At 34.7% G+C, this 19,900-nt stretch overlaps 1 protein-coding gene across 4 annotated transcripts; it reads right to left on the reverse strand.

Moving 5' to 3' along the window:
* Nucleotides 1–207: 207 nt before the first annotated feature.
* LOC106051396 (serpin B6-like) lies at nt 208–19,777 on the reverse strand. 4 transcript variants are annotated; one of them, XM_056013326.1, is made up of 10 exons: nt 19,698–19,765; nt 19,503–19,568; nt 18,435–18,552; nt 17,553–17,788; nt 14,766–14,913; nt 11,861–12,157; nt 5,858–5,969; nt 4,481–4,651; nt 3,381–3,520; nt 208–1,072 (listed from the first exon to the last, which is right to left on the reverse strand). In XM_056013326.1, the coding sequence occupies exons 2-10, from the start codon at nt 19,558–19,560 to the stop codon at nt 961–963; spliced, it is 1,392 nt and encodes a 463-aa protein (XP_055869301.1). In that variant the 5' UTR covers nt 19,561–19,568; nt 19,698–19,765; the 3' UTR covers nt 208–960. The 4 variants fall into 4 exon arrangements, with proteins under 4 accessions (XP_055869301.1, XP_055869302.1, XP_055869303.1 ...); XM_056013327.1 differs by having other exon boundaries at nt 19,681–19,750; XM_056013328.1 differs by having other exon boundaries at nt 18,435–18,543; nt 19,503–19,777.
* Nucleotides 19,778–19,900: the final 123 nt, after the last annotated feature.

The raw sequence follows: 19,900 nt of genomic DNA on the forward strand, positions 1-19,900 counted from the left end.
TAAGACAAATAATTTTTGAAACGTATAGAATTTTATAGAATGCCTAAAAACTTCAGCAAAGTACGAAATGAACCTATGATTTCCTATGTAAAGTGTTTATTAATGATTGGTTTACTTGATGAGATATACTTGTGACATATGCAGATTCAGAGGTGCCAGAATTATGGTTCAAACACTTTAAAAAAAAATGAAGTGACAAAGTGCTGATAGAGTTTTTCTAGAGTTTAATTCTTTAAAACTCTAACTTAGAACAATAAATGTATTTATGCAGTTCATGTATTAGGTAGATACAGGATACAATAATAATGACCAATACAATAAGGTAACTATTTACTTTCAAACTAGCGACTTCTAAATCCAACTTTCTAGTCCTAAGTTACTACTCCTCATTTGATATCTTTCCTCAGAATAATCTAGAACCATGGCACCTCAATACCATTGACCCTTTTACATTTCATTTTCTTCCTCTTTCTTATTTAACCTATGCTAATTATGTATTATTATATTGTATATATTTATATCAACTTCTCTCTGGCTTTTTCTTTTTCCACGTGTTATAACATGTGACCTAATTTTGTGATCAATGAGGTCACCAAGGATGTGACGCCTACTTTGCCTAGACATAGTAGAGAATGCAATAAAAAGTTATTGGTTTTCCTGGCTGATTCAGGCAACCCATTCAATCTCTAATGGCACTAGGAAAGAAGGAACACTTGTACGAATTTGTTCTAGTGTATGAAATAAGAAATGTGCCATTTATTTTTTCAGCTAGCTGTATATTGATCACTTACAACATAGTTCAATGATATGAATATGAAGTTATAATTTGTGTACAACAAAGCTTTGAATTTGTTACATTTATAGTCTATTACTTTGTTGTTAAGTAAACTACATTACTACCAAGTGAACATGACAAATGTGACACTGTGATCTAAACACCAACAAATGTGACACTGTGATCTAAACACCAACAAATGTTCCCATGAAGAGAACCACTTTCTGAGCCTTGCTGCGGATGATGTATAAAAAGGGTCGATCAACTTTGACCTCCAGAATTGGTGGTGGAAACATTCTAAAATGGAGTGATAAACGAGAATAACATTGAAAACAAGGTTACAAAGACAAAAACTCAAAATTGGCCCCCGAAGTGGTCCACCTAGGTAGGTAAAAAGGCAGGTTTAAATATTTTCAGAAAGAATATCAGAATGAAATTCTATCAAAGGCAGATGACAGAAGAATGGAGAAAGAAGGCTGAAAGTTCTTGTGTGGTGCCCCAACGGTCCAGCAGACCAAAGGATTGGTAAAAGTGAAGTTAGATGTGAATGTGGCCTAACTGATGTGTTATAATAATTACCTAATTTATCTAATTGTTTTGTACAGGGTCAATTCAAAAAGCTGCAAATATGTTAGTGGTAGCTTAGGTAGTTATGGTGAAAGTGAATGTGAAGTTAGATGTGAAGCTGGCCTAACTGATGTCTTGATGAGTATCTAATGTTTTGTAAAGGGTTAGACTCTTATTCAAAGCCTCAAGAAAAAAAAAATTCCTTCAGTTTTGTGTTCCATATGTTAAATAGAACGATGTAGTTCACGCGATGATATGAAAAACTACTTATAATTGTTCTAAATTATGTCCAACTTATTTGCATAGTAAATAGATTTTTTCTCTTTAAAAAAAAGTTAACATTTTTTTGTAAATGTAGTATTTAGTATGACAGAACTTACATAACTTAGCAATACAATTGTTAAAAATTATTATTTTTTGATCAAAAATCTAAAACCATTTGCATAAAAGTGTTAACAAAAAAAAGGTAAATTGCCATTTCCCTTACTAAAAAAAAAAAAGCCTCCAGTGTTTGTTACTATTAATAGTGAATAGTTGTACAAATGGTGAATTTTTATGAAAAACTGCTTGCATAATTGATTAAAACAAAAATTAGATTTTTCGCTTTCAGAAAAGAAAAAAGTAGCCGTTGCATAAGAACTTTTATTGATCTAAAACATCATAATGTCCTATTCTCATTTTCTCTTCTAGTTTCTGAAATCTAAACGGGACGGAAGGACGGACGGATAGGCCACATAAGACTAATAGCTTCTTTTCCCCTTTCGGGGGCCGCTAAAAAAACATTGATGAAAATCAAAAACAAAAGGGGAAACGACCTAAATTTGAACTCGTGGGCTAAAGCCTTCTCAGGCTTCTCAAACCAACACGTTAACCACTCTGCTAGCGAAGAGCTTGTGATTGTATAGTTATCTATTCTTTTTATAGTCTCGTCCTATTTCATTTTTATGTTGACTAAGACTCAGACAACGGTCTATAAAGGGGGCTAATTAAGCTTATACCACCACCATCAGTCAATTACAAGTTCCTTCCCTTGTTCTAAACAAAATAATTATTACTAGTAGTTAATTAACTAATTTTTTATTGATTCTTAAATTGTGATGTCAGGTAAATGAATTAAATAATTGTGGCAAATTTCAGCTTGATCCCAGATTGTATGTGGGAGAAATAACGTGTACAAACTTTATACCAGACAGACAGATATAAGGTTTGTAAAATTTGATCCTTTTTGATGTTAACAAATATTCCTATTTATTTCTTGATCTTTGATTTTTTTTTTAAATTTGAAATAACACTCGTTATGAGTTTGTAGAAATATAAAATTATATTATATTAAAGAATGTCAAATAAAACCTTTTTAATAATAAACTGAAAATAATAAATGGGCATTTTAAAAAAAATCAGCAATTAGGTCAACGCATTGTCACGTACTCCCTCCAATCTCTTCTCGAACCTTTGAGGGCAGTGGACCCCACTTTGGGGATCACTGTATATAATCTAATGCCTTCTAATAATCAAAATATAGTTAACCACACCTACGTATGTCTACCAAAGTTCAAGTCTGTAATGAATCCAATGGTATTGGCTAGGAAATGTTTTGTAATAGGAATAGTCTAAAGACAACATACGTTAGAAGCCTAAACACTATTTTAAGATTTCTTCAAGCCAATCAAGTAGGCTACTATTACAATTCCTGCAATTAGCTTGACCTCCCTTCATGCTTGGGTGCAGGAAAGGTTCGGACGGAGAAAAAAAAAGTTCTCTCTATATATACACATCCGCGTATTTTATTTCGAAATCGGCTCAAATAATTTTACTAAATATTTGACATTTTATGAATATCTTTAAGGGAAAGCTCTGGTTTTAATTTTTCTAAAATATTTAACGATTTCAAAATTAAATTTGGCTTAAGTATTTTTTAAAACTTTAAAAAATAAAATTCTTGTTTAATTATTTTTTATTTTTTTTTGGTGGGAAGGGAGTGAAGCACGGGACACTGAATAAAAATGATCTACAATCACTAACTTATAAGATGACTTACTGGGAGCCGACCATTATGCCAACAAATGTCTCAGCAGCTGCCTCGCAGCCAAACTCATTCACATTAATGACAGCTTTCTGAACAACCTTGTCTATGTACAGTCTCTGTTTGTCAGTGTTGGCAATGTCCTTAAAATCTGCCTGAATAATAAAATTAGGCAGAAGTTTTGTCAAAGTTGTGTAAAATTATTTTGAATAGTTAAACATAGAAAGAGTATTTGGTGGAGATAAGCGGTTGTTCTAGCATTTACAATGTCTGACTTGAAATAACAACGTTAAAGAAAATTTCAGATTACAATTAGCAAAATTTTTTTTTCAACAATACAGGCTCGTCAAAGATTTCTAAAGCACTGTTTTTTTTTTTTCATTTTAGTAAATTATATTTTCGTAACACTTTTTTTTTCCACATTGAATTTATTTTTTAAATACCCCCACCCCTATAACGATATTTATATTTGAGTGCTAGATGTTGTGATGTCTTGATATTACTTGATGTTGCCAAGATTGTGTTGATCAGACAATGCGTTTCTGATGGTGTAATTTAGTAGGCCTATAGATTTCTACTTTTAGACACATTAGTGAACACTCCAACACTATAGTGTTGCCGGAGATTCAATTGTAAACTTTTAATTCAAAGATCTCTAAGCAATACATACAAAGCTTTTATTCTGGAACTAGGAATCACTTAAATACAATATACAATGTACAATAAAATTTAATTAAATAAGTTTACTGTCATCCTTCAAGCCACCAACTGACTATATCCGTCCTTTAAATTTATCATTGACCTCTTTCTATATTTGGACATAAACAAACTCGCTCCTTCTATGGTCTGGAATTAACTTGCCTCATTGATGCAAATATTTAGCCAATGAATGCATTAACATTGAGCTTGCACTATTCCTTGAAACTCTTCAACAACATAACAATGACGAGCTGCAGAGGCTGCAGAAATCTAAAAATAAACTTAATACAACAGCTTCTTTATGCTACGTTACACCCCAATTTTTTTTTATATTCACGTAATCATGTACCAAGACTGGAAACTAGTAAGAAGCCTGCAAGTCAATCTAGCAGGTCACAATACTTGTGTACACTTACCTGGCTAGCGTCAAATGCTTTCTTTAATCCCAAGTTTTTTAGGGCTGGAATCAAATCCATGACGTCACTTTCTATTTTAAACTTAGGTAAGAAAAAGTCAAGCTTCCTAGATTTTAGGCCAGTTAGTAACACGTCCATGGGGTTGGCTACAGCTGAGCGGGCCTTCATTTCCTGATATTATTAAAAAAAAATGGTATAAATAAATAAGTGGTTTAGGCTCCGGTCGCTCGAATTTGACCGTTTCTTCATTTTGGGATAACAGTTCCGCCGGGATAAATATCTTAGCCACCAGTAAAGGCAAGAAGTAGGATAAGTTGTCAGAGGCTTTTTAAGAGGCTTACCATCTGAAGCATGTTTAGTGGTGGTGGTGGTATGCATGGCCGGACCTAACAATTGCGGGGCCCATCTGGGTAGGAATAAGGATAATAAGTGAAAAAGTGATTTTGTATTAGAAAATAATTTCGCTTATGCATTTTATTCAATCTTTACTAGGGGGGAGGGCGACATAATCTAAAAATAGGTTGAAATATAAATAATTAGTATATACTATTAACATAACTAATAAATTCGCATACAAAGTGAGTGTTGTCTTAACTAATACTCTTCCTCCTCATTGTCGTTCGCATCTGTCTTTTGTGCACAATAATTTACTTTAGTTTCTAAGGACGCCCTTTTGTTGATGTTATTCGCTTCCTTGCTTCTCTTGTGGCTGTACTCATGGCGGATCTTTGGTTGAAGTTGGTTTCTTTGGTGTTTGTTTTCCCCAATATTGGGGACGCAGGATTGGGACTCTGTGTAGTCAAGCTTGATTGTATGGTTTGGGCCTTGCATCCATGGCTTTAGGTTGTGGGCTGAATTGGTCCCTGAGATTAAGGTGCGCTTTGTCTCATTGTACTAATATGTGTGGCTTGTATTTGCTTTGAAGTACTATTGATATTAATTCCTCATTCATGTCATAACTTTCATCCATTCATTAAATTGTTAAACGTACGATCTTGTTGTTAACTAGTGCAAGTTAAACTTATCGTTATTTTGTAACTATTGTTCGTGTTGAGCAAGTGTCCTTCAGTTGAATGATATTTAGCCGGCATTTAGTCAGCCTTAGTTTGGCGTATTATTACTCTTGGCTTTAGTTTATACTGTCGTGGTGGGGAACCTGGGAGTTCGAGGAACTAAAGCAACGAGCTGCTGGGAAAACCCTCCTGACAACCCCCCCCCCTTCTAAGGGAGAGGTCGGACGAGTGGGGGGGGGGCGATCGCCCCTGCCCCCCCCCCCCGATCCACCAGTGCGTTCAACGCCTATCAACCTTAAGACTTTTTTAAAATGCATTTTACATTAAATGAAACATAATCATACCTTAATGGTATTATAATCACCTGTAAAAGTTTATTTAGACTGGAGTTCGCGCTAGGTAACAATATATACATGGCTAATTCAGAGCCTTTAAAGCCTAGCTCAATGACTTCAGTATCGTGGTGGTTGGCATAGCTTCAGGTGAACAAGAACAAAAAATAAGAAACATCTTATTATTCTCATGTAAAATAAAAAATAAAATGTAGATCTTGCCTTAACTCTTTCTCTCCATAATTATTTACCACATTCTGGTGGAATCAACGCTGGTATCGTCAGTTAGGAGAGAAAGAGTTAAAACACTTGAATGATCTTATAACTTATCTTATCTTATAATAATATTAGAAATAAGTGAAACGCCTGACCCACATACACTGTTGTATAAAATAAAATAATTACATTTGAATTTTGTTTTTAATATATTTATTAAATTATGTATATACTGTATATCATGGGCGTAGCCAGGATTTTTTTTCGGGGAGGGTTTTGCCCCCCCCCCGACCTCCCCCCCCCCCCCCGCGAAAAAGAATTATATATATATATATGTGTGTGTGTGTGTACATAATTAATCTTTATTACATTCTGACCCTTTCGGAAGACGTTTATTGTTTATTGTAGACTCCCCGCCCTTGCTAGCAAGGGGGTCTGGGGGAGTTCGCAGCGCTCCCCCAGCGCGGGGCGAAGCCCCGCCGCCGAGCACTATATCTGGTATTGAAAGCCAACAAAATGCATATTCTGAAGTATCTACAGTGCATTATCTTGCTATTAAAAAGTTTTATTTCAAAAACCTAATGTGCTATTCTTACTGACTTAGACCCTCTCGCGCCGTTCGACGCATTTTCCGGCAAGCTGTTTCCGCAACTCCTATTTTGCGTAATTCATTTTGTCGGAAAACATGTCCCGCAAAACCTCATGCGACGCTCTGTCACAACCTTACTAAAGATTCGACTCCCAGTTCGGCATATGATTTCTTTGATTTAGACCCGATCTCTATGACTGACTCCTAAAATCTGTCTTAGCCATCTTTGTTGAGACACATTTAATGATTTTCAATTTCGGCAGAAGACTATTCACACTTAATTAATGGAGCCCCAGCCACTGGTAGAAATTTGTAACCTTTCTTGACTACGCTCTTGGAATTACATGCCTGTATTTCGCTTTAGATTTTATATCGATAAGGAAAGTTTTTTCGTCAAATCATCTGTTGAGGGGTTTTAAACTAAGAAATCTCTGGAGTTTTTTTTTTGTTTTGTTTTTAATTCAAAACCCCATTTAGCTACGATCATAGAATTTGGTGACTGTAGTTTGCTTTAAAATAATATTGAAGAGAGAGGTTTTCAACTCTAAAAGCTCTGTAGGGGAATTTTAAACTCAAAACCATCTGGAGGGGTTTTAAACTTTAAAGAAAAAGCCATCTGGAGGAGGGGGATTTAAACTCAAAACCCCCTTTGGCTACGCTCATAGATTTTATAGTGTGTAATTTGCTTTTTTTTTTATATTGAAGAGGTACTTTTTAGCTTCAAACCCCAACTGGAAGGGGGAGGGGGGTTAAACTCAAAACCCCTTTGGCTACGCTCATAGAATTTTGAGTGTGTAATTTGCTTTTTTTTATATTGAAGATGGGGTTATCGTAAATTTTGGATGGGGTTTTAAAATCAAAATCTTCCTCAACTGTGCTGTTGGAATTTGGGGATTGTTTTTGTTTTGTTTTATAGAAGAGGGGGATTTAACTGCAAAAACCTCTGGTAGGGGGTATAAAATTCAAAACCCCCTGTAGGGGGTTTTAAACTCAAAGCCCACTGGTAGAGGGATTTGTATCTCAAAACCCCCTGATAGGGTTTTTTTTTAAATCTCAAAACCCCCTGGTAGGGGGATTTAAACTCAAAACCCCCTGGTAGAGGGTTTTTAACTCAAAACTGCCTCGGCTGTGCTGTGGTAAGTGATGATTTAGTATTAAAATCTCACCTAAAATAAATAAAATGAAAGCAAAAATCAGTCACCTGCGGGGGGGGGGATTTCATTTCGGGGGGGGTTTGAACCCCAAGAACCCCCCCCTGGCTACGCCCATGCTGTATATAATGACTCATAAAACTATCGAATGGGGAGACAGTGTGGACATAATTCTATAGTTTTAGTGGCAACTTTGGTGGTTAAAAAATTAATAAACAATACTTTAAAAGAAAAGATTATAATAAGCGTACTTGTATCAATTAGTTTGGATTAGTCATATAATTAAATTTGTAATATATCTAGACTAACAATAAAAACAATATTTATAAAAATAAAAAGAAAGAGAGAGCGACATGAATTCCAACTCATGACTCAAACCTTCTCAGGCTTCTCAAGCCAACACGGTAACCACTCTGCTATTGGAGAGCTTACAAATATGGAAGCTTGAATAGTTATCTATTATTTCTATAGTCTCGATCTATTTTTTATGTTGTGTTCACTAAGACTCAGAAGACGACCTATAAAGGGGACTAATTCAGCTTATAACACCACTTCAGTCAAGTACTAATTCTTTCCCTTGTTTGAGATATCAAACGAAATAATTTATTACCAATAGTTCATTAACTAATTTATATTTTTTAAAAATTAATTCTTGTGTTGTCAGGTAAATCAAAATATTTGTGCACAAGTTCAGCTTGGTCCAAAATAGGGTGTGGAAGAAATAACGTGTACAAACTTTTGACCAGACAGACAGACAGAGTCAATTGATATAAGTTTTGTAAAAAAAAAAACAAGATTACAAAGAGAGTTTGTGTTACACAAACTCAGAGTCGGCCCCCGTCGAAGTCGGATCCCTGTCGGATCTGCATATTCGCAAATAATATTCAAGAGGTGATTTAATTTTGATGTAAAATTTTTACACGTTTCGGATGTTCCTTCAGAGTTGAAGATAATTACTTCCTAGTCCAAACCTCCCGCAGGACGACGGGGGATGGGAGCGGGCAGGGTTTGAACCCTGGGCCATCCATAAATCTGAACGACAGTCCAGCGCGCAAACCGCACGACCAGGCAGCCATCCGATGGTCAAAAGTAATAAGGTTTCAAAGATTCATTTGCCGTAAATTAAAATTTTATAAAAAAATAGTAGATTAGTTTTAGTATAATAAAACATTACAATATTGATCAAAACGTTTGGAAATGAAAATCTACACTTTTTTTTTACACTTTAAGTTTAGAAATTGAAATTCTACATCTTAATCTAGTCTATTTTAGTCTAAACTAGATCTAGAAATTCTAGATCTAGACTCTAAAATAATTTTAATTAGAATATAAATCCAGATCTAGATATACTGTAATAAAAATCTAGATCTAGTTTAAAAAATCTAGATTAGATCTAAATCAAGATATCATTCCTTTTTTAAACGCAAGTCACATAACGAGGCTTAATAAACATTACTATACCGAGTTCTTTTTTCATTTCATTTGAAGAATTAATTCCATATAACGTCAGAGGGAAAAAAAAACACTACGTCACACGGCCTAGCTAGACTAAAAATCGCCTTCATCTATAAGAGCCATTTATCGAGTGTTCATAGACTTTGGTGCACCGAGTGCGTTCTTTAAGCATTTCATTTAAAGAATTCATTCCATATGACGTCAAAGGAAAAAAAACACTACGTCACACGGCCTAGCTAGAATAAAAATCGCCTTCATCATTACGAGGCTTTTATCAAGTGTTCATAGACATTGGTGCACCGAGTGCGTTCTTTTAGCATTTCATTTAAAGAATTCATTCCATATGACGTCAAAGGAAAAAAAAACACTACGTCACAAGGCCTAGCTAGACTAAAAATCACCTTTATCAACACGAGCCATTTCTCGAGTGTTCATAGACATTGGTGCACCGAGTGCGTTCTTTTAGCATTTCATTTAAAGAATTCATTCCATGTGACGTCAAAGGAAAAAAAACACACTACGTCACACGGCTTAGTTAGACTAAAATATGTTTTCATTAATACAAGCAATTTTTTCGAGGGTTAATAGACATTGGTGCACCGAGTGCGTTCTTTTAACATTACATTTAAAGAGTCCATTCATATGACGTCAAAGAAAAAAAATTCCATTACCTCACAATAGGCTAGTACCGGTACCATAAAAAAAAATGTCTTTATTTACACGAGATATTTAACGAGGGTTCATAGACATTGGTGCACTGAGTTCTAATAGATATTATTTAAAAAGGATCAAAGCCACATTGTTTTTGCGTTTTGTCTGTCAGTCGGTCTGTCCGTTATCTTGATATAAAAAAAAACAACTAAAAGTTATTAAAAATTGATTAACCTTTATTTTACGTTTCAAAACATCGCAATAATTTTTAGGTATGAACACAATTGAAAAGTTTATATAATAGATTGTTCCGGATGTTTGTATAAATAGTAAAAGAAAAAGAGAATTTCAGATAAATGTAATACCGTTAATTAAATTTTTTGGATGGTCTCGTATAAAAATTAGATGTACTACAGCCACGTGGAGAGATTTTCATACCTTACTTTGGTGTTTGGATTCTGTTTTCCTTCAAAATTGGAACATAATATTAACGATAATTAGATTTTTTAATGTTTTAGGTAGAAAGTTAAATGTACTGTAAGAGAGTAGTGAGTTAAAATATTTTTCATAAAAATCCGTAAAAACATTATTTCGTAAATGAGAAGATTATTTGTTTATTAATTAGAAGAGGGAGTTCAAACAATTATTTGGCGTTAGTAGATTTTTAAATAAATTCGGAAATCTCTGGCGACGAGTTGTAAGAAACAAAATCCGGAACTTTCTTTATCGATTACAAAACTTCTATGTTATGTTTTACAAGAAAATTAAATGTCTAAAAAGTAATTTTCAGTAATCAATTCTAGTAAATTACTTTTTTAAAAAGCCTTATGCGATTTCAAACAATCATTAGGCATAATTCATGTTTTATAAAACAATATCCGGAACATTTTTACAATTAATGAAATATAAGTCAGTATAGAGATTATGATTTAGCATTAATTTGCTATTTACATAAAAAACGGAACAACATATTATTGATAATGTGTTTTTGCAACGTTTAAGCATGGAAATTGAATGTAATATAAGTTAGAAGAGCAAACAAACATTTGTTGGCGTTGATTAGTTTTGCACAAAAAAATCCGGAACAATCAATTTTAGATACTTAAAACTATTGAGATGTTATGGGAGGAACATTAAAGGGTAAATCAGATTTTCAATAGCTTTTAGAGTTCTAGTTTTTTAAATCTAATCGTGACGGACAGACCGACTAACAGACAAAACGCACAAAAATAAGCTTCTTTTATTCGGATGGGGGCACTAAACAAAAAATAAATAAAATCTGATTTTTAAAAAAAGTTTAAGGAATTGGTTTAGCACCTGATCATGTTGCGACGTTACGCTACTGCACGAAAATCGCTGCATAAAAAGTCCATTTAAAAAAACGTGCGTGATATTTACATACAAAGTGCATTATTAGCCTTTATAAACAAACAGAAATGTTTTCTTTTAATTTTAGCAGCTAGTTGACCAGAAAAAACGTCTTTAACTATTATTTGTATTTGTTGTAAACATTTCTTGTACATTTTAAAAATATATTTGACTTAGTGATACTGAAAATACACAAAAATTGTCCATCTTTGTTAGCATATTGTAACATTGCCTCTCTTACATTTACGTAATTGTTTTAGAATTGGTGTATTTTTATGAAAAAATCGCTTGCATAATTAATTTTATAAATTAAACGGTTTGCTTTTAGAAAACCAAAAGTAGCCGTTGCACCTAAACTTTTCAAGCCGGATTTAATGATGAAATAATATTTTTCATATCTCTTCTAGTTTTCGAGATCTGAGTGTGACAGACGGACAGACGGACAGACGGACAGACGGACATTTTGCACAAACCTAATAGCGGCTTTTTCCCCTTACGGGGGCCGCTAAAAAGGGTTACAGTACAATAGAACACCAAAAAAGTACAGAAATAAGTACACATAGAAATACAGAAAGGAGTACAGAAAGGTGTACAGTTGTACTCACTTGTAAATTGTCAAAATGTTCATGGTCGAAATAGTCTGCACGCCTGAGTTCAAAGAATAAAAAGGTTTTGGTTCGGTGTTCCAGGGTTCGAACTGGTCCGCCCAAGAAGCTTTTAAGTAAACCGCATTCATTATGATCATGGCTGTGTTAATGTTTACATCGCCTTTCTTTAAAATGTCTGAAATCATTCCGCGTGTTGCTTTGGCCACCCAGGCGTTAATTGAGCGTTCAGGACCTTCTGGATCAGCCATGTTAAAGTTGTCCACCTTGGCGTGGTAGTGAGTGGTCAAAACTCGACTAAAACGATAGGAAAACAAAAACGATATCTCACTTCTCATATTCATTTTTATTTAACTATTTATTGTAAGGTTTGTTTATGATGCACCCTATTGTTAAAGTTTCCCTTTCAGACCTTGTGGTCTATAGGGCAGATGATGTAAAGGTAATCTGTTTTTGTGGCCTACTGTTAACGTGGGTGTCATGTGGCCAGCACAACGACCAACCGCCTTTACTTTTCCCCAACTAATGTCAGGTACCCATTAGAGCTGGGTGGACTCAGAGGACCCCCCCCCCCCCGTTCGAAAGCCAAGCACTTTACCCGCTCAGCTAACGCGCCTACTACCCTATTATTTGAATTAAGAATATTTTTTTTATATTGCTTGCGTAAAGCTCGTCTCTTTCTGCTCTTATCTTATCTTATCTTATATATACAGACGTTACTTTACAAAAGAAAATGATTACGTCCTACGCGTCATGCATTCAGCCATGCATATTAACCAAAGGCTTAAATTCTGCCAAGTCACTGGTTTTCCTGGCTAGCTTAGGCAACCCCTTCCATGCTCTAATAGCACTAGGGAAGAAGGAGTATTTGTACAAATTTGTCCTAGCATATGGGATGAGGAATGTGCCTTTATCTTTGTGTCTTTCAGAGTATTTTATTAAATTTTGTTTTTGTATTTGAAGATTATGGATCAGTGTTTTGTGTATAATTGCTACTTTACTTTTGAGTCTTCTGTCCTGAAGGCTTTCTAAATTTAGTGATTTTACTAAAGGTGTTACTCTAGTCAAATGTTTGTTATGAATCTCACTGCTCTATTTCAGTTTCTTAATGTTTTCTTGAGTTGAAGGGTCCCAAACAGAGGATGCATATTCCATTGTTGGATACTCAGAACGCTCTGATCCAATATCTTTTTGTGGACACTTGGGAGAAATAGATGTCAAGCAAAAGGTTCTCGTGCTGTTGTTAGGCGCTCAGCAAGCACAACTGAGCTCAACACAATCATTTCTGACTGTCTATATTGAGATTGCAAATAAGTAATTATTGGTATTATCGTGAACGCTTGTTCTCGGAGATTTAGAAATTATTCTGCAAGCAACACAGAGCAGAAATCCACACTCTGAATCACTGGAAATTTGTCCAGCAGGGATGTTTAGCTTCGTAAGTCAATCAGTTCCAGTTTCAGCTCTGTCTGGGCACTTGAAACATTGGCCACAGGTAGATTTTCGAAACCACGAACTTTGTTCAATCTGAACACGATCATCATCAAGTGGTCCACGCTTGACACCTTGCCACATCATCATCATCATCATCAAACTCCATTAGAGTGAGGGCTTGAGAGTGTGAATAATTCAGAGAAGCAACAGAGGCTTGGTTTCATTGGACTCGACAACTTTTCTAATAACTCTTGCTGTCAACCATACTTGGGGCACCTTCAGTAGTCTCTCCTACTAATTTCTCTCAGGCAAGAGAAAGATTCCCTGTGATGGTTAAAACTTCTTTGACAGGACTTTGCTAGTGTTGGTCCCGTGCATGCTCCTCATAGTTAAAATAACTTCTCTGATTTCAAAACTGTTGTTTTTACCTCGAATAAATACCAAGATTTTGAGCGGTATCAGATATGTTGGTAGACTCGCCAGCGGCTATAGAAAACATTTTGAAATCTTTTTAGTCTGTAACATTTGAATGGATGGAGATGTCTACCCATATCTTTCTCTTGCTTTGTATTGTCAAAAGGTTGACAACATCAACAGGATTCTTCTTTTCAGAACACAGTTCCTCCATCTCTGCTTTTGTAATAACTTTTTTATGCATTCGCTGTCGGAAAATGGTTCTTTTTTGGTAAATATTCTCATCACTCCTCCTTTCGAAGTAAAATGCCGATTCATTTATTTATGTGTTTGTTTTCACAAAGCTATTTATGTCCTTTAAAAGAGTCACTCTATCTTTATTAAACAAAATATGGTGTGTCCTTATCGGTACCAATCCATTTACCCTAACATAGAGAAATACTATTTTTTTTTTCAAACTTTTTTTTATTTATGAGAGACTGATTTTCTACATGTTTTGGCAAATTTTCGGCGGGCCTGATAGAGCTACGTCGTGGGTGGGCCGCATTTTAGGTGTTACAAATGTAAAGGCATTGACCCGCCTCACTCTTGACATCCTACTGAGAGGTTCCCAAGAACAGCTGATGACCGGTAAAAATAGAGAGATTTGGTTAAACAAAGTGTCACATCACTTTTAAGACGAAAGTACAGGGACTGATGATGATTACAGCCTAATTCAGTTTCTGTTATAAATCATATAATCAATTTTTAGTTTTTTTTTTTTTAAGAAATAGATACTGTAACAATTATTTTTTGTCATATCAATAACTGTCTGATGCATTTTATCTCCCCTTATTCTGTTTGGTCCTGAACTATTTTGACTGAACTATTTTGATTTATTACAGTGGTAAGCTAAAAGTTCATTTTTTAGCATATGCACTTAAAAGTCTTTGCCTACTGTTAAATAATGTTTTTGTTTTTTAAATAGTTGATCAAAAGCAATTTTTTAATTTCTAAAATTGTATGTGAAAGATGGTCACTTCAAGGAGGATTCAAGCGATAGATGAAAGTCGTAAACCTGAAATTTGTCTTCAGTGGCAGCCCAAACTTTACGAAGACACTATTAGCGTTGTATAGAGTGACGTCTTGTTGACGTGATAAAGACGACAGGAGTTTATTGTAAATACCGTGGACTTCAGACCTGCCAACTTTCGCTGTCTTAAAACCTGCAACAAGGGAGAGTATACTTCAAACATAACATTTCTTTTTCTTTGCACATATATCATTACTTTATTACTCCATTCCCTCTTGAAATTTATGGAAATTTAATGCTTACAATCGTCTGCTATACAAATATTATTATTAAAAGTAAAGTCTCTTGACCATGGTATATATATATACATATATAAATTTAAATAAAGGAGTAGTATCGAAACGTTATTTTTACACCATAACACTCATTTTGTCTCGTTTTTCTCCCTCTCTCTCTCTTTTCCCTCTCCTGCTTTCTCTCTTTTCTCTCTCTTGCTTTCTCTCTTTTCTCTCTTTTGCTTTCTCTCTTTTCTCTCTCTTGCTTTCTAACTTTTCTCTCTCTTGCTTTCTCTCTTTTCTCTCTTTTGCTTTCTCACTCTTGCTTTCTCTCTTTTCTCTCTCTTGCATTCTAACTTTTCTCTCTCTTGCATTCTAACTTTTCTCTCTCTTGCTTTCTCTCTTTTCTCTCTCTTGCATTCTAACTTTTCTCTCTCTTGCTTTCTCTCTTTTCTCTCTCTTGCTTTCTCTCTTTTCTCTCTTTTGCTTTCTCTCTTTTCTCTCTCTTGCTTTCTCTCTTTTCTCTCTTTTGCTTTCTCTCTTTTCTCTCTCTTGCTTTCTAACTTTTCTCTCTCTTGCTTTCTAACTTTTCTCTCTCTTGCTTTCTCTCTTTTCTCTCTCTTGCATTCTAACTTTTCTCTCTCTTGCTTTCTAACTTTTCTCTCTCTTGCTTTCTCTCTTTTCTCTCTCTTGCATTCTAACTTTTCTCTCTCTTGCTTTCTAACTTTTCTCTCTCTTGCTTTCTCTCTTTTCTCTCTCTTGCATTCTAACTTTTCTCTCTCTTGCTTTCTCTCTTTTCTCTCTTTTGCTTTCTCTCTTTTCTCTCTCTTGCTTTCTCTCTTTTATCTCTCTTGCTTTCTCTGTTTTCTCTCTCTTGCTTTCTCTCTTTTCTCTCTCTTGCTTTCTAACTTTTCTCTCTCTTGCTTTCTAACTTTTCTCTCTCTTGCTTTCTAACTTTTCTTTCTCTTACTTTCTAGCTTTTCTTTCTCTTACTTTCTCTCTTTTCTCTCTCTCTTGCTTTCTCTCTTTTCTCTCTCTCTTGCTTTCTCTCTTTTCTCTCTCTTGCTTTCTAACTTTTCTTTCTCTTACTTTCTAACTTTTCTTTCTCTTACTTTCTAACTTTTCTTTCTCTTACTTTCTCTCTTTTCTATCTCTTGCTTTCTCTCTCTTGCTTTCTCTATTTTCTCTCTCTTGCTTTCTCTCTTTTCTCTCTCTTGCTTTCTAACTTTTCTCTCTCTTGCTTTCTCTCTTTTCTCTCTCATGCTTTCTAACTTTTCTCTCTCTTGCTTTCTCTCTTTTCTCTCTCTTGCTTTCTCTCTTTTCTCTCTCTTGCTTTCTAACTTTTCTCTCTCTTGCTTTCTCTCTTTTCTCTCACTTGGTTTCTAACTTTTCTCTCTCTTGCTTTCTCTCTTTTCTCTCTCTTGCTTTCTAACTTTTCTCTCTCTTGCTTTCTCTCTTTTCTCTCTCTTGCTTTCTCTCTTTTCTCTCTCTCTTGCTTTCTAACTTTTCTCTCTCTTGCTTTCTCTCTTTTCTCTCTTGCTCTTTCTCTCTTTTGTCTCTCTTGCTTTCTCTCTTTTCTCTCTCTTGCTTTCTCTCTTTTCTCTCTCTTGCTTTCTCTCTTTTCTCTCTCTTGCTTTCTCTCTTTTCTCTCTCTTGCTTTCTCTCTTTTCTCTCTCTTGCTTTCTAACTTTTCTCTCTCTTGCTTTCTAACTTTTCTCTCTCTTGCTTTCTCTCTTTTCTCTCTCTTGCTTTCTCTCTTTTCTATCTCTTGCTTTCTCTCTTTTCTCTCTCTTGCATTCTAACTTTTCTCTCTCTTGCTTTCTCTCTTTTCTCTCTCTTGCTTTCTCTCTTTTCTCTCTTTTGCTTTCTCTCTTTTCTCTCTCTTGCTTTCTCTCTTTTCTCTCTTTTGCTTTCTCTCTTTTCTCTCTCTTGCTTTCTAACTTTTCTCTCTCTTGCTTTCTAACTTTTCTCTCTCTTGCTTTCTAACTTTTCTCTCTCTTGCTTTCTCTCTTTTCTCTCTCTTGCATTCTAACTTTTCTCTCTCTTGCTTTCTCTCTTTTCTCTCTTTTGCTTTCTCTCTTTTCTCTCTCTTGCTTTCTCTCTTTTCTCTCTCTTGCTTTCTAACTTTTCTCTCTCTTGCTTTCTCTCTTTTCTCTCTCTCTTGCTTTCTCTCTTTTCTCTCTTTCCTCTAGAATAACAGATTTGGCATAGAACGCAATCTTGTGGAAGAATAACTGTCATTTTAGCTTGACTATGTTTTGGAATGGAAGAGAATTACATCCTAATCCAAACCTTCCCTAGAACGGCGAGGGTGACAGGGGGGCAAGGTTCAAACTCGGGACCATCGAGACGATACTCCCTAACATGTTCCACACGACCAGACAGCTTTTCATTTATTTCAAACTTTGTACCCACACCCAGAGAACTGTACAATTCTTTCTTAGTGTCTTTTCTATATTACCAAACTACAATCATGTAAGTAATATAACTAGATCCAGTGTTCTAGTCAAGATTACTGTCTTTCAATTTTACTTATGTGTGTATTTTGTCTCCAAACCTAGAGAGCTGTAAAACTCTTTCTTGGTGTCTTTCTTAGCCCCTAGCATGGTCATGGCTAAGGCTGTGTGCAGACTGTGCGGTGAGAAGATGGTGTTGCTGTTTATGCTGGGGTAGAGGCTAGTAAAGACGTTCAGGGCCACATGATTGTTGGCTACTCCAATTCTCTCTTCTGGTGACAGTCTCTGTTTCTTGGAGTTATTTCCCTTCTTTTTGCCTTGCTTGTTTCTGTTGTTTCTGCAAAGAGAATATGATATTATCAGCATTAGAAATTGGTTCAAGTCTTGTCATCAACAATGTTTAATTACGTTAAGTTTGAACTTGATCCGTGAACGGGAAATGGACGAATTAACGTGTACACAATGTGTACCAGACAGAGTAGGTTGATGTAAGAGTAATACAAAGAAAAGAAAGAAGGATAGATAGATAGATAGATAGATAGATAGATAGATAGATAGATAGATAGATAGATAGATAGATAGATAGATAGACAGACAGACAGACAGATAGATAGACAGACAGATAGATAGATAGATTGATAGATAGATATAGATAGATAGTTAGATTGATACATACATACATACATACATACATACATACATACATATACATACATACATACATACATACATACATACATACATACATACATACATACATACATACATACATAAATACATACATACATACATAAATACATACATATACATACATACATACATACATACATACATACATACATACATACATACATACATACATACATACATACATACATACATGCATACATACATTATAAAAGTTTGGATGGATGGATGGAATGGATAGATCGAAAGAGAGAGAGAGAGAGACAGTGTTTTATTCATTTATTTCGTCTCAATACCTATCTCTATCCCAGCCCCTGTTTCTCCTTATTCCCATACGTCTGTATCGATTGATATCATGTTGACTAGCCATGGAAAGTTCATGTTCATCTCCAGCGTCGGCGCTTTCTGTTAAAACTTGAGAAATTTAAATTGAAAAAAACAATTATGTGTTTATATTGTAATATTCAATACAAAGGCGTATCTTTTTGTCCCAGTCCTCTAGATAAGCAAACAGCCTCAGATTGTGAAAAAAAACACATATCTTTAAACAAGGATACAAGAAAACAAATAGACAGAGAAAGATCATTACATTTTGTAAATTCTCACATCTGTAAGCAAATATGGATAAAGTTTATTGCAGCATGTAATCAAAACTGTAGTCAATACGAGATGTTTTAAATTCATTGACACTAACCTATATAGATTTTAGTTGCATATCCTATTCGTTGTCCTGAATTCAGTAAACATATTAGTCAGTTTGTCAACGTGTGTTAGAGTTCTGATGGAGACTGGGCTTAATCTTATTCGGAGTATCTAGGATGTATCTCGTACGGGTTCACTACTTATTATATGCAAAGGGAAATGTTATACACTTACTGGCTTCATCAAAGATCGGCTTGATCTGACCCTGGAAACTTAATAAGAGATGTGATATTTGCTGTATTTTCACGATAAATGTTCGATTCTTAACAATGTCGAGGACGCTTTATTTAGAGATCGCTTTTGCCAATTAATTAGTAAAAAAAATCATTACTATTAGCGAAAAATGCAACAAATTTGATTCTACAGTGTCTGTGAAGTGTACAATTACATCTTTACATACTTTATCAGCATTTCCTATACTCTGTACACCAGATACACCGAGTAATTTGGAGAAGAAGAAAAGACAGACATAAATATTTCATTTATTTTTAAATAACTGGCATGAAATTACACGTACTTATTTTATAAAATGTAGTTAATGTACTATACTACTTATATCTATTCCACCCTAGACTTTACCACTCATACCTGATTCCCTGCATCCTCTACCCTAGAAAATATCGTATAAATAACACATATTTCAAAATGTGTGCACTACATACCATTGACAGCCAACGACACCAGAAATACAACTACAACAAGAATCAGATTTACATTCATCTTGATGTCTTAAGACAGAAATAACACGTTTAAATGAATATAATAAAAACTTAATAAAGTTTACATTTAAAAAATTGTGCAAAATTTTGTTAAAAAAAAACAACTAATTTTTTTTTTTACAAATCCACAGTTCCAACCAAATATTCTTTTTCTCTAGATCTACATCATTCTCTTAAAACTCTGTGTACAGTATTATGTGTTTCCAGAACGTAGGTAACATTCAACTTTTGTGGAGATTGCAATTTTTAAACAATACCATTCTCACGGTTCTGTAACTCCAAGTAGACATTCTCTTCACATTAGTCTTGAAACATAAGCGGAAATCAAAGTCTTGCAGCAA

This window comes from Biomphalaria glabrata, chromosome 15 (genome assembly GCF_947242115.1).
Source record: "Biomphalaria glabrata chromosome 15, xgBioGlab47.1, whole genome shotgun sequence".
Classification (NCBI taxonomy): Eukaryota; Metazoa; Mollusca; class Gastropoda; family Planorbidae; genus Biomphalaria; species Biomphalaria glabrata.